This window comes from Sus scrofa, chromosome 9 (genome assembly GCF_054392235.1).
Source record: "Sus scrofa isolate SSC_HxYL_T2T_F1_AM1 chromosome 9, Sscrofa_HxYL_maternal_Yorkshire_Landrace_v2.0, whole genome shotgun sequence".
Taxonomy (NCBI): Eukaryota; Metazoa; Chordata; class Mammalia; order Artiodactyla; family Suidae; genus Sus; species Sus scrofa.
Window position 1 is genome coordinate 114233840 of NC_139391.1, and position 14229 is coordinate 114248068.

Sequence of the window (14229 nt, forward strand, 5' to 3'; positions counted from 1 at the left end):
TTTTTAGTTGATTTAGTTATGTTTCATTGATCCTAAGACAATTTTTTTTTTTTTTTTTGGCTTTTTTAGGGCCATATCTGTGGCATATGGAAGTTTCCAGGCTAGGGGTCAAATTGGAGCTGCAGCTGCCAGCCGCAGCCACAGCAGTGCCAGATCCCAGCCATGTTTGTGACCTCCACCACAGCTCACGGCAACGTTGGATCTTTAACCCACTGAGGCCAGGGATCGAACCCGCATCCTCATGGATATTTGTTGGGTTCTTAATTCCCTGAGCCACAATGGGAACTCCAGAGACACTTTTAAATAAAAATGTATCTAAGAATTGATGATGGGTCATATTGTAATTTGCAGCATTTTTTCATTTCTTAGAGGTACATAAAATAATGATTGTAATGATTGATGACATACTACATTAGGTAATACAATATTTTTTCTTAAAACTTTTTCACCTGTAAACAGTTTGTTTTCTCAGATATGCTTATTGATGAGGGGGGGCCTTTCATTTGTAGCTTTTAAAGTTTGTTGTCTATTTTTAGCTCTGAAGTACTGGGTACAGACATCTACTTATGAAAAAATGTTATTGTATTTTAGTTATATTACATTTTCCCTTAAAAATTTTTTGATACTTAAGATAAGCCTGCTGTTTAAATCTATTTTTTTTACTTTTAGGTAGAAGATGAAACTGTTTTACATAACATTCCTTATATGGGGGATGAAGTTTTAGACCAGGATGGGACTTTTATTGAAGAACTAATTAAAAACTATGATGGGAAAGTACATGGGGATAGAGGTGAGTATTGTGTTTATTCCCTTGGAAAAGGGGTCAAAGAATTGATATTTTGATTTTTTGGGGGAAATGTAGTTATGAAAAAGATTTTTTTTAATATTAAAATTGCTGGACTGTCCTGGGTTTGCCAGCCTAAGATTCCTTAGCAATAAAATTAATTAGGAATAGGGCTTTGTTTATGTGACATGCTCAAAAATACCTTCCTGACTAGGCACCTTGCAGGACCTGAAATTCTGCTAATAGAGTCACAGCTTCTGTAATTTAACTGAAGAACCCTGTTAAAGTGCCTGGCAGGAGGGTCAGATGTGTAACCTCCTCATCCGTTACCATCATGAGCAAATAGACAGCAAGGTCTGTCAAGATACATTGTTTGGAGAAAAAAGGCCATAGTTAGGTTCTAGAGAAATAGGCTGTTGTAGCAGGCTCTGAAAACTTGTGAAAATGAAAAGTGTTGTTAAATTCTACTTCTTACTTTGCCTCAATGCAGTCCTGAAAATGATCTTGCCCCTACACTTTAATATTAATGTTATAGTGCTAATTGGTAGGCTCCAGCTGTTTCTACCAAAGTAGAAAAGGAACATGAAAACCCTTGTATATTTCTGATACTTGACCTGATGAATTTCAGAATGTGGGTTTATAAATGATGAAATTTTTGTGGAGCTGGTGAATGCTCTTGGTCAATACAATGACGATGATGATGACGATGATGGAGATGATCCTGATGAAAGAGAAGAAAAGCAGAAAGATCTAGAGGAGAACCGAGAAGGTACGTCTATCTGTTAGGTTTGTGTGCAGCCATTAGAGCATTTTTCAAAAACCGTGGAACACAGATAAACCTTCCGTCCTTTTTTTAAAATTTTTTTGGTTAAATATCACCTCAGTGGTAGGATAATCAAAATTAGGATATTTTTTGTAGCATTTAATCCTGCACTTCTACATCCTTATTTCCCTTGGCTAGCGAAAGGACATAGGAGTTGTGGGTTTCCCTGGACAGTCATCATAATCATTATATATGCAATGTATTGATCATTTGATGATGTACAAGTAGTATGCTCATCACTACTTGTATGCATAGATCTTTTTGATCTTCAAATGTTCCACTAGGTGGATTTTGTCTCATCTACTTTGTGGCTGAGGAGATGGTTTGAGTAAGGTGAAGTAACTTATTTAAGATCATAGGATCGGAAGAAACAGGACCCAGAAAACTGTAATGAGAACCAGCTTTAGCTGACCTCAGAGCACCTGCTTTAAACCCCTACACTAGTTATGGTTTATCAGAAAAATAGAAGATTCCAACTTCTATTATCCAATAATTAGTGGAGGCTTGACAAAACTCATTTAAAACAGCACAGAAGGATTTGGGGAAGAACTGAAATTCCGGAGTTCTGTTTTGGCACAGTGCAAACAAATCAGACTAGGAACCATGAGGTTGAGGATTCAATCCCTGGCCTCACTCAGTGGGTTAAGGATTCAGCTTTGCCGTCAGCTGTGGTGTAGGTCACAGAGGCGGCTTGGATCCCGAGTTGCTGTGGCTGTGGTGTAGGCTGGCAGCTGCAGCTCCGATTGGACCCCTAGCCTGGAAACCATATGCCTCGGGTGCGGCCCTAAAAAGCAAAAAAAAAAAAAAAGAACTGCAATTCCACAGAAGCATAGAATTTTTGTAATAGCACCTTAGTGATCATCTAGTTCATCTCCTTCATTTTACAGGTTAGAAACAGACCCAGGTGGGTCATGGAATCAGTTAGTGGCAAAGCTGGGATTAGAACCTATGTTTTCTGCCTCCCAGTGCACTTAAAACTTTCCATGTTTGATTTTGAATTTTTGTGTGACCTGCCATACAAAGCATTCCAGGTACTTGTAAAATGTATTGGAAATAAGTGAAACAGAATTGATAATTTCTTGGAAAATCAGCCTTGTTAAGTGTGGAGAAAATGAAAGACTGAAAGCTTGTTCACTTTGATTCTTTCTTTCTTTCACATTTTCCTGTTTAGATAAAGAGACTCGCCCACCTCGGAAATTTCCTTCTGATAAAATTTTTGAAGCTATTTCCTCAATGTTTCCAGATAAGGGCACAGCAGAAGAGCTGAAGGAAAAGTAAGATTTGTTCTTTTGACGTGATCTTGCCTTGTATGGCATGTAACTCACCACTTTGGTTTATTAGGACTGGAGCTAATGTAGCTGATGAGCCCCTGCTTCATGTGTTACAGAGCCTGCAAGGCACCTGAGCCAATGCGTATGTATCTCTGGTACCCAGTACTGTACTCTGGCTGTAGATAGAATGAATATATACACATGCACACATACACAGTTTACATGAGGATGTGTAAAAGGAGATTTCTCTGGACACGTGTAGAAATTTTAGTTGCAGTTTATTTCATTTTAATGAATATAATGACAGATCTGGATCACATCATGAATTTGTTTCTTGATATACCACGCATATTTAATTGGCTCTTTATCTAAAGATTGTTGTAGGCAAGACCTTTTTTTCTGTTTTAGTCAAGATAAACATCAAAAATAATACACAGGACCTTGTTGAAACTATATTTTCAAAAACCTAATTCCTATTTCACCTTCACCTCCATTTTTCTTGGTTGATGTTAGGTACAAAGAACTCACCGAGCAGCAGCTTCCAGGCGCACTTCCTCCTGAATGTACCCCAAACATAGATGGACCAAATGCCAAGTCTGTTCAGAGGGAGCAGAGCTTGCATTCATTTCATACACTTTTCTGTAGGCGATGTTTTAAATATGACTGCTTCCTACATCGTAAGTTCAGTTATTGTACGTTTTCATTTTCTATCTTTGCTGTAGAATTTTGTCTTAAAGCTACTTGGAAATTGTTGTCATTTATTACCACTAGAATTTGTCATTGAGTCTTGTGTTTAAGATTGAAAAAAATGGTAGGCTTAGAGTATTGTTATTTTTTAATTTGTTACTTGAGGGTCGCTCTGAAGTCTTACATGTGTTGAGTTTTGTTTACTATCTCCCACTAGTAATACAAGTCAGGGATTTTTCCATGAGTGTTAATAACTAAGCGGCTGTTTTATAATAAAACTTACTTTCAGCTATTGACAGCCCAGAGCAACATTGCCAATATTGATGAACCAATTTTACTGAATAAGAAATTGGCTAAAAAGTTGTTTATATATAATCTTATCTATTTAATGTTTAATCTTTTTTTTTTTTCCTTTTTTTGGTCCTCCGAATAAGTTACTTAAAAAACAAAACAAAACAAAACAAAAAAACTTTTGGAGTTCCCGTCGTGGCTCAGTGGTTAACGAATCTGACGAGGAACCATGAGGTTGCGAGTTCGATCCCTGGCCTTGCTCAGTGGGTTAAGGATCCGGTGTTGCCATGAGCTGTGGTGTATGTTGCAGACGCAGGTCAGATCCCACGTTGCTGTGGCTGTGGCGTAGGCCGGCGGCTGCATCTCCGATTGGGACCCCCAGCCTGGGAACCTCCATGTGCCGTGGGAGCGGCTCTAGAAAAGGCAAAAAGACCACAAAAAAAAAAAAAAACCAAAAAAAAAACAAAACAAAACAAAAAAAAACTTGCATTTGAATACAGGTAAAACTTAAAATGTTCTTAATGAAATTTAAGTATGGCACAAAATGATTTTACTTTCTTTTTCTGACATTGCTAGGGAATGAGTTTTCTTGGTAAATTTTCCAAGTAATTGGAACTTAAGTACAGTTTAAAAAGTACCCGAGCTACTTTTGAGGCATGTATTTTGGAAATGTATTTCCTATCTCCTAGTTCCTCAGCAGTTTACTTAAGTAGGTTAGCTTTTTCCCTATTAGCTTTTTGTGTGACCATCTGTAGCATAGCAGTTTTGTCCCCTGTTCTAAATGGGTTCATGTTGCTTTGCATTTTTGAGTTCCTGTGCTCACCTTTTACAGTTTTTTCCCTCATAATCTAGTGGTAGCGCTTAATGTTAATTAGCCTGCCCAGGCAGCTATATCTTGCCTCGTTTTGCATTTTTGCTCTACTTATATTTGTTGTAGCACATGATTTGTTATGTGATGTATTCCTTGGTCTGGAAATTGTAATGTAAATGTGTGTGTGTGGGGGGGGACGTATTGATGGTTTAGTTATCTTAAATGAGAAAAACCTGAAGTAGACTTTCAGAATTATTCTCTCCCCCATGTGGTTGCTGCTGTTAAGGACATTGCTGATCTACTTTAAATTGAGATATGGTACTTTCACTAATCTATTGAAGTCAGCCATTTGTTACCCCAGCCATTGTAGGGCTATCAAGTATCTTACTTGGGTGTGGCAGCATTGTCTTCACACCACCCACAGAACAGTTGTCTTGAATTGCATTTAATTCCCTTTTACACATGATCATTTTATAAAGTAATGTCCAGTTCTTATTTAAGAATATTACAAATTGCATTCAGATGTCAACTATAGCAAGAAAGTTTGCTGGGAGCTCTTCTTGGAGTCAAAGAAATGGTCCTTAGAGTTTCCTGTTTATAGATGTAGCATTTGATGGATCTTTGTTGTACAGATGAACCAGGGCAGGAGATACTGCCCTTGAATGCTATTGCAAGAGTTATTTGTGCTTTTCCAATTTGAATGGTTTTGACGAACTTTGAACCTGCTCATCGTCTCAGTATTCAGGCTGGGGAGAGGAGTGGGTGCCCACCTCCCTTTGTTCTTCTAGAGCCAGGCTCTTTGTAATATAGCCTTAATAAAGTCCATAGATATTTCATGGCTTTACACTGATTTTGACAAAATATCACACACTATATATTTTTCTTAGGTAAAATAAGTCATTAAATAAATTATTAAACCTGTTAAATATAGCACTTTATGCTTTTTGCTTTTTGTGTAATGGGTATAATACAAGCTGTCATGAGGATTAAACTAATTCCTTACTATGTACGAAATACTTAAAATAGCACTTGCTTGTGTTTAGCTATTATTTAAATAAATCATCATTCACATGATTTTCAAGAAAATATTAAAATATGTCCGGGAGTTCTTGCTATGGCACAGCAGGTTAAGGATCCAGCCTTGTCTCTGTGGTGGTGTGGGTTTGGTCCCAGGCCTGGCACAGTGGGTTAATGATCCAGCATTGCTGCAGCTGTGGCGTAGGTCACACCTGCGGGTTGGATTTGATCCCTGGCCCAGGGAACTCCATATGCTGCAGGTACAGTTGGGCGGGGGGGCACAGAATGAGGCATCCAGTGTGTCTCCCTGCCCTTCTGTTCTGTCCTCACTCCCCTGTAGGTAAACCTCTTATGCTCTTAGTTCTTCTGTATCTTTCTCTCTCTTTTTTTTTTTCCTGGCAAATACATTCTTTTAGCAACCACCATATACAAATGGTGCCATACTATTCAGGCTTTTTCCCTTTTGGACTTAATATTGTAGGTATTATTATTGCGTAGTCTCCTGTTGTAGGAGGCCCTATAACTTAATGAGCCCATCCCCCAAAGGTCAACCTTCAGATTGTTTAAAGCCTTTTGCTATAGAAATGCTACAGTGGGCAGGAGTCCCTGTCGTGGTGCAGTGGTTAACGAATCTGACTAGGAACCATGAGGTTGTAGGTTCAGTCCCTGGCCTTGCTCAGTGGGTTAAGGATCCAGTGTTGCCATGAGCTGTGGTGTAGGTCGCAGACACGGCTCGGATCCCGAGTTGCTGTGGCTCTGGCTTGGGCCGGCAGCTACAGCTCCGATCGGACCCCTAGCGTGGGAACCTCTATGTGCCATGGGAGTGGCCCTAGAAAAGGTAAAAAGACCAAAAAAAAGAAAAAAGAAAAAAGAAAGGAAAGGCTACAGTGAATAATTTTTATTTATTTATTTATTTTTGCCACAGCGCATGGAAGTTCTTGGGCCAGGGATTGAATCCAAACCACAGCTGTGACCTGTGCCATAGCTGCAGCAACACTGGATCCTTAACCCATTGTTCCAGGCCAGGGATTGAACCCGCACTTCAGCAGCTACCTGAGCTGCTACAGAGATAATGCTGGATCCTTAACCAGCTTTGCCACAGTGGGAACTCTTAAGAGTCAATAACCCTCCTTGGACCTGTGTGTCCTTTCCCACAAGTGCAAGTGACCTGGTCCACTCTGCATAGGTATTTCCAGATGACCTGCCATGTGGGATCTGTCAGAGTAAAGAACTACCAGCAAAGTAAGCCTGTTTCCCAGAGGCCAACCAATAGATTGTGGTAAAAACTAATCTTGATTTTATTGACTGAATCACTGAAATGATTTTAGCATGATTTAATTTGCATTTTTTCTTCCTATATGTTTAAGAGGTTCGTATTTTACTTTCTCTGGATTATTTTTATCTTTCTGGCTTGTTGGTCTTTTTGATGTCTTGAAGCTTTTTGTATAGTCAGGAAATTAGGTTTTTGTGATGAGTTGCAATTTTTTTTTTTTTTCCTAGTTTGCTATTTGGTAAAAATCCCATAAGCAAAGCTAAAAAAGCCTTTTAAAAGTCGAATTTATCAGTTGCCTTTCCCTACTCCAGGATTTTTAAGGGTGTTGCACTTTTTTTCTAGTACTATTCAGATCTCATTTTTTTAAAACATCTAACTCTTTGATTAATTTGGAATTTATTTCTGTTAGAATGGTGGATCCAGCTCCTTCTCCCCATATCCAGGGCTGCTTGTTTCCTCTCCATTTATCAAGTCCTTTTTGGGCTCCCCAGCGCTGCTGCCTCTGTCCCTGTCACCATGTGTGCTGGGGTCTGTTTCTGGTCTTCAGGCTCCATTCCTTGAGTCTGTCTGTCCAGGGACTTCGTTCAGAGATCTGGCCATTCATTTCTCTATGTAAATTTTAGAATCAGTTCGTTTGAATAAAAAAGGTCTAGGAGTTCCTGTCATGGCTCAGCAGTAACAACCTGACTAGAATCCATGAGAACTTGGGTTCAATCCCTGGCCTTACTCGATGGGTTAAGGATACAGCGTTGGCATGAGCTGTGGTGTAGGTTGCAGACGTGGCTCGGATCTGGTGTTGCTGTGGCTGTGGCGTAGACTGGCAGCTACAGCTACAGCTCCGGTTCAGCCCCTAGCCTGGGAACCTCCATATGCCAAGGGTGCAACCCTAAAAAGCCAAAAAAAAAAAAAAAAAAAAAAAAAAAGTCTAGGTCGTATGTTTGTTAGAATCCCATTAAATTTTCAAATTGTCTGAGGAGAAATTGACATTTTATTGTAAGGCCTGCAGTTCTTCTGTGGTGCATCGGGTTAAGGATCTGATGTTGTCACTGAAGCGACTTGGAGTTTGGGTTCCATCCCTTGATCTGGGAATTTTCACGTGCTGTGAGTGCGGCCAGAAGAAAAAGTAAAATAAAGTACGGCTTATGTGTGCCTGTCTGATACTCTCAGGTTTTCTTCTCGTAGCTCTCGTACACTCTTTGATAAGGTTAAATGTGTTGGGTTTTTCCTATATATTGCTACCTTACGGAGTTGTCCTTGTTTATAGTAGTTTCTCAGATTCTTTTCCAGCTGTAATTAAACTATCTGCAGTTATGGATGTTTCTGCCTTCTTTCTACCCTTTAGCTTCCTCCTGTCTAATTGTATCTTCAGTGCCACGTTGAATAGTAGTGCTGCTAGAGATGCACTTCCTGTTGCTGCTGGATCAGTTTTGGAAAATTACCTATTTCATTCAGGTTTTGAAATTTATTTATGTAAAGTTGATCTGTGTGTTCTAATAATTCTTTTATTTTTTATTTCTGTGATCATTCTTCTATATTGCCTTTATCCTTTTTTCTTGAGATTAAAAACTGGTTTGTGTATTTTATTTTAAAAATCTGTTTTGTGTTTTTTTTCCCCTCAGAATCAGCTACTATATTAATTACTGCAATTCTTCTGTTCTTGAGTCTGGTGTTGGTGTTGTTTTCATTCTTTCCTCTTTTTGGGGGGATATATGTATTTAGCATAAAGAGTTGTACCTAGAGCACTGTTTCAGCTTCTCTTTTAGGTTCTGATATTTGGTATTATTACTAATTTTTTAAAAGAAATTTTAGGGAATGTTTTATATTTCCTCTAATTCCTTTTTTTTTTTTTTTTTTTTTTTTTAAGCCCACACCCTCGGCACATGGAGGTTCCCCATGCTAGGGGTCAAATCAGAACTGTAGCTGCTAGCCTACAGCACAGCCACAGCAACTCGGGATCCGGGCCACATCTGCAATCTGCACCACCGCCGGATCCTTAACCTGCTGATCGAGGCCAGGGATCGAATCTGCATCCTCATGGATGCTAGTCAGATCCATTAACCACTCTCTGAGCCACAACGGGAACTCCTATAATTTATGTCTTTTGCCTTTGCTTGAAAACTTTTAGGTAAGATTTTTTTCACCAAGATTTTATAGATTGCTTTTGAAATTTAAAACAAAATAAAGACCCTCAATTGGAGTTCTCATTGTGGCTCAGTGGTCACGAACCCATATTCTCTTCTTTATGTAAAATTTTAAAGTATCTTGCTTTAATTTTCCGTCTAATAATTTTCTGAATCAGGAAATTTTATATGATCTTTTTTCCCCTGGTATTATACTTAGTTTGAAATGTATTTCATAACTTATTTTAAATACTAGTATCCTAAGATACCTATTTAAAAAGATTATGTTCAGTATTCTGGAAATCTAAAAAAGTCTAGACATTTCTAGAATAGGGAATTCTTTAATTTTTAAAAATTTTTTATGGCTGCACTCTTAGCATATAGAAGTTGCCAGTCCAGGGATTGAACCCTGAGGCACCCCGCTACATGAGGCCAGGGATCAAACCCGTGGCTGCAGAGGGAATTCTTTATACACTTAAGTTTACCTGAAGAATTGACGTTTGAAATTCTGCTGTGGAAAATGTAGTTATAAGAATAGTTCTCAAAAAAAAAAAATAAAATAAAATAAAGGAGTTCCTGTTGTGGCGCAGTGGTTAACGAATCCGACTAGGAACCATGAGGTTGCGGGTTCGATCCCTGCCCTTGTTCAGTGGGTTAACGATCCGGCGATGCCATGAACTGTGGTGTAGGTTGCAGACGGGGCTTGGATCCTGTGTTGCTGTGGTGTAGGCTGGCAGCTACAGCTCCGATTCAACCCCTAGCCTGGGAACCTCCATATGCCTCAGGAGCGGCCCAAGAAATGGCAAAAAGACAAAAAAAAAAAATTGTTCTCTTTTCTCTAGATAAATGCAGTGTGAAAGTAAGAACGATGCTTTAAAATTTTTAAAGTACTTTTGATTATTATTAGTATGTTAGTTTTTCCTTTATGGCCTGAAGTTTTTCTTTTCTTACCTTGGAGACTGTGTAATTGTGGCTTATGACGAGGACACTGTCACCTAGTTCTGACGTAGAAACAGCTGTCTCAAGACCAGCAGAGGCTTCTGTCCTCATTCGTGTATGTGTATGTACAGATACTTGCATGTCTTCTGCAGTGAATTGGGGGAAAAATATCAATCTGTAGGTATAGTATGTATTAGAGGAGAAATGCAAACCAAAAGCAAGTTTTACCAGAAATGTGTTGGTCAGTTATGTGCTTCTCGTTCCTGACAGTCTTCTTTTTGGATGGATGTGACCTTAATTCTGTATTTAGGGGTCCTCACCTGTGCAAGATATCATCCAGGGCTAAATTAGCCAGATGGTATCAGGCTCTGTTCTGGGAAAAACCAACTCACCTACTTGAAACAGAATCTGAACTTTGAATTTCTACTTTTATTTATTTTTTAATTTTTTTTGTCTTTTTGCCTTTTCTAGGGCCGCACCCATGACATATGGAGGTTCCCAGGCTAGGGGTCTAATCGGAGCTGTAGTTGCCAGCCTACACCAGAGCCACAGCAACACAGGATCTGAGCCCCATCTGAGCCCCATCTGTGACATACACCACAGCTCATGGCAACACTGGATCCTTAACCCACTGAGCAAGGCCAGGGATTGAACCTGCAACCTCATGGTTCCTAGTCAGATCCATTTCTGCTTCGCCACAATGGGAACTCCTGAATTTCTACTTTTAAAACATTTTTTTTTTTTCCTTCTTCTTTCCCTCATCACTCTGTATTCATTTCCCATTTAAGTTCTATGGATAAAAGTATGGCTTTTTACAAGTATTTTAAAAATGATTTGTTTCATGAATCTGTCACTTGTTTTTTCCCAGTTAATTTTTATCTTCTGTAATTCTGAATAGGGCATTTCTAGTATTTGCCTTTGTGCACTGGAAGCAGCTTTCCCAAGTTGTCACTGCTATGCTAGCACTCTTCATCAGTATGGCCGTGTACCATAGTTTGAATCTCTGTTATATCATCTGGGAATTTTCAGTTTCAAACACTTTATGTTTCTAAAACGTGTTTCATGTGACCACCATATTTCCCTGCAGAGGGAAGCTGACTGCAGGCTCCCCCTGGGTTCTTGAATTGTGTGCAGTTCAAAGCAGCTGAACTGTAGTCTTCTGAGGCTGACCTCATTATCTTTGAAAATTGGTTTTTTTAACAAGTGGTGTCCCGTTCTTCTCCCCTATTTGACCAGCTAATTTCTTAATTCTTTATAAATTAAGAAATTATAAATGTCAGAATTCTTTCGGTAAAAAGAGGAAATCTGATTTCTGCGTAGAGGATATATCAGTTGTTTCTGTGGCGACATTAAAGACCTAAATAAATGTTTATAATTAGGCTCAGGTGTTCTTGGGGCACTTAGAGAATACATTGCGATGATTCAATAAATAGCTTGAAGGAGGAGTTCCATAATATAAACCACCTGTTAGCAAAAATATAATATATTAATTGACTTTTTCCTTTGGAACTGGGGAAATGAAAAAGTAAATATTTTATAGTTATATTTGGATATTTTATGTTTATTTTGCAGCTTTTCATGCAACACCCAATACTTACAAGCGGAAGAACACGGAAACGGCTCTGGACAACAAACCTTGTGGCCCACAGTGTTACCAGCACTTGGTAAGCATGTGCAGTGAGGTTCCACAGGGTGTTTGAGAAGTCTTAACTTTGAACTTGGGCGAGGTCTGTAAAGTCAGTGGTAACCTTGTTGTTCCCATAATTTTATTGGCCATATATTAGGCAAAGATTTCTTACCCATATTTCTTTGTAGCTCTTATGTACTGCACATCCCAGTCCTTCATTAATCTTGGATTATTCTTTATCTGTGTTAATCTCTTCAATGCATGGAGGTCTTTAGGATCCAGGACTCTTGAACCTTCCACAAAGCCCATGAGCGTGGGAAGCACAGATAACCCACTTGCACCCAAAAGCACGGTGACTGTAGCAGTAGTTCCCAAGCCTTTCTCAGAGCTGTAGCCCTTCTTTGAGTTTTAGTCCCACTGTAGTTTGAACTATATTATATATAGATCCCATAGAGGTTTTTTTTTTTTTGTTTTTTTTGTTTTTGTTTTTTTTTAATGATGGAGAAAAGGTAAGGGTTTAGGAAAATAGGAGGTAGAAAAGTTGTCTTTTACCGGTACTATCTTATTTTTACCATTTCCCCTCTTTGAACCAAGCCACTCCTACCTAGGAACTAAATGGGTATATATTGCCTGTTGGATTTTGGACAGAAGATTCATTGAATGGCACCTGCAGAAGGTATCCTATTTTTAAGCAATTTGGTTTTTGTAGAATGAAGTATAGAACTGTTGGCTGCTCTGAAACTTCTCCCTTCTATTGCCACTAAAGAATGGAATTCTGGAGCACTATTTTATAATATTCTTTACAAGACAATTTTATTTGGCTCATCTAAAATGTGTCTGTGGTCTCTGTAATCCATGCTCTCACCATTGTTTTATACTTTCTGAGACTGGATTATAGCACTTCATAATGCAGAATGTAACCCTCACCGCCTTGTTCCTCAAGTTCCTTTCATGTCTTCCTGGGGCTGTGCATCCCTCACAGGGAAAAAAAAGGGGGGGATATTTTACTAGTAAGGCAGAAGGTGACAAAATTGAGCATGTGTGTATGTTTTGTATTCTTTTTGAATACTTTAAATATTACCATAGAAAGGAGTGTGTTAGCTTAAGAGACCCTGAAATAGGAAAACAGATGCACTTAGGTATATGATTCCTCTTAATTCACTTTAAAATAGATTGTATTATATAAAGTATATTTTGTATTTTAACTTATCATCAGTTAGTATAGAACTGTCTTGCCTGATTTTTTACTTCTCTGGCACAAATATTTTGAACCCATATTTACCTTTCTGAAATCTTCAAACCATCAAAAGCGATTTAAAACAATTTTATTTAGATATGTGATGATTTATGAAAACCACATATTGTGATGAATTTGACTAACATGCTTAAGCAGTCCTTTTTTTTCTCCTCCACGAAAATGAGTTGTGGGACTTTACCTTGATGTCTACACTTTTCGCTTTGTAGGAGGGAGCAAAAGAGTTTGCCGCGGCCCTCACTGCGGAGCGGATAAAGACCCCCCCAAAACGCCCAGGAGGCCGCAGGAGAGGGCGGCTCCCCAACAACAGCAGCAGACCCAGCACCCCAACCATCAACGTGCTGGAGTCGAAGGACACGGACAGTGACAGGGAGGCGGGGACCGAGACTGGAGGAGAGAATAATGACAAGGAAGAGGAAGAGAAGAAGGATGAGGCCTCCAGTTCTTCAGGTGGGTCCTGTCTGGTGACTGGGTCTTACTGCCACCTTGAGTTGCATTTTGTGGAGATTAAGGGTGCGGAATGTGCTAATTAGTTTTCAGTTCACTGAGAAATGCAAGACCAGAGCTGGGTAGCTGACCTCTCACTGCTTGTCTTCTGTCCCACACCCACCCTGGCCTGTGCTGGGGGTTGTCTGGGTTATTTGAAGTTTGATGATGCAGCTTATTTGCACTCTTTGGGTCACTTTCCTTTTCGTAATGAAATGCTGATCGTTCCATTTAATATTCTTGCTGTGGGTAAGAGAGAGAATTAGAACTACTACCACTGTGTAACTGATTGGATTTTGGTCGTCCTTTCAGTCCTATGAATCATACCATGAATAGTAACAATAAAACCCGACTTGCCTTCATTGTAGAACACAGCCTTCTACGTGTTCCATTTGACGCAGGGATAGCTTCCACCGGGGAAGAGTCTTACTGGTGGTTTTTAGCCTTAGTTTCTTCTTAGATATGATTCACTCCCTGTTTTCTTTCTTTCTTTCTTTCTTTTTTTTTTTTTAAAGAAACGGGCTTTTTATTTATTTATTTATTTATTTATTTGTCTTTTTGCCATTTCTTGGGCCACTCCCGTGGCATATGGAGGTTCCCAGGCTAGGGGTCGAATCAGAGCTGTAGCTGCCAGCCTACGCCAGAGCCACAGCAACGCGGGATCTGAGCCACGTCTGCGGCCCTACACCACAGCTCACGGCAATGCCAGATCGTTAACCCACTGAGCAAGGGCAGGGATCGAACCCACAACCTCATGGTTCCTAGTCGGATTCGTTAACCACTGCGCCACGAAGGGAACTCCCACTCCCTGTTTTCTTAAGCACACCTCAGTTTTACTTCTTAAT

At 39.4% G+C, this 14229-nt stretch overlaps 1 protein-coding gene and 1 long non-coding RNA gene across 51 annotated transcripts in view; one reads left to right on the forward strand and one right to left on the reverse strand.

Annotated features, from left to right (window-relative positions):
• The window catches only part of EZH2 (enhancer of zeste 2 polycomb repressive complex 2 subunit), a 66010-nt gene that overhangs the window by 43220 nt on the left and 8561 nt on the right, over positions 1 to 14229 (forward strand). For 36 of the 50 annotated variants that reach the window (NM_001244309.1, XM_084974407.1, XM_084974382.1 and 33 more), the window contains 6 exon segments: positions 670 to 790; positions 1413 to 1553; positions 2779 to 2881; positions 3392 to 3555; positions 11589 to 11680; positions 13108 to 13348. In NM_001244309.1, the coding sequence (NP_001231238.1) occupies positions 670 to 790; positions 1413 to 1553; positions 2779 to 2881; positions 3392 to 3555; positions 11589 to 11680; positions 13108 to 13348 (862 nt within the window). 50 annotated transcript variants of the gene reach the window in all.
• LOC146400098 (uncharacterized) lies at positions 4867 to 7880 on the reverse strand. Its single transcript, XR_014816179.1, has 2 exons — positions 6682 to 7880; positions 4867 to 6350 (listed from the first exon to the last, which is right to left on the reverse strand). It is a non-coding gene; the product is annotated as an uncharacterized LOC146400098 (long non-coding RNA).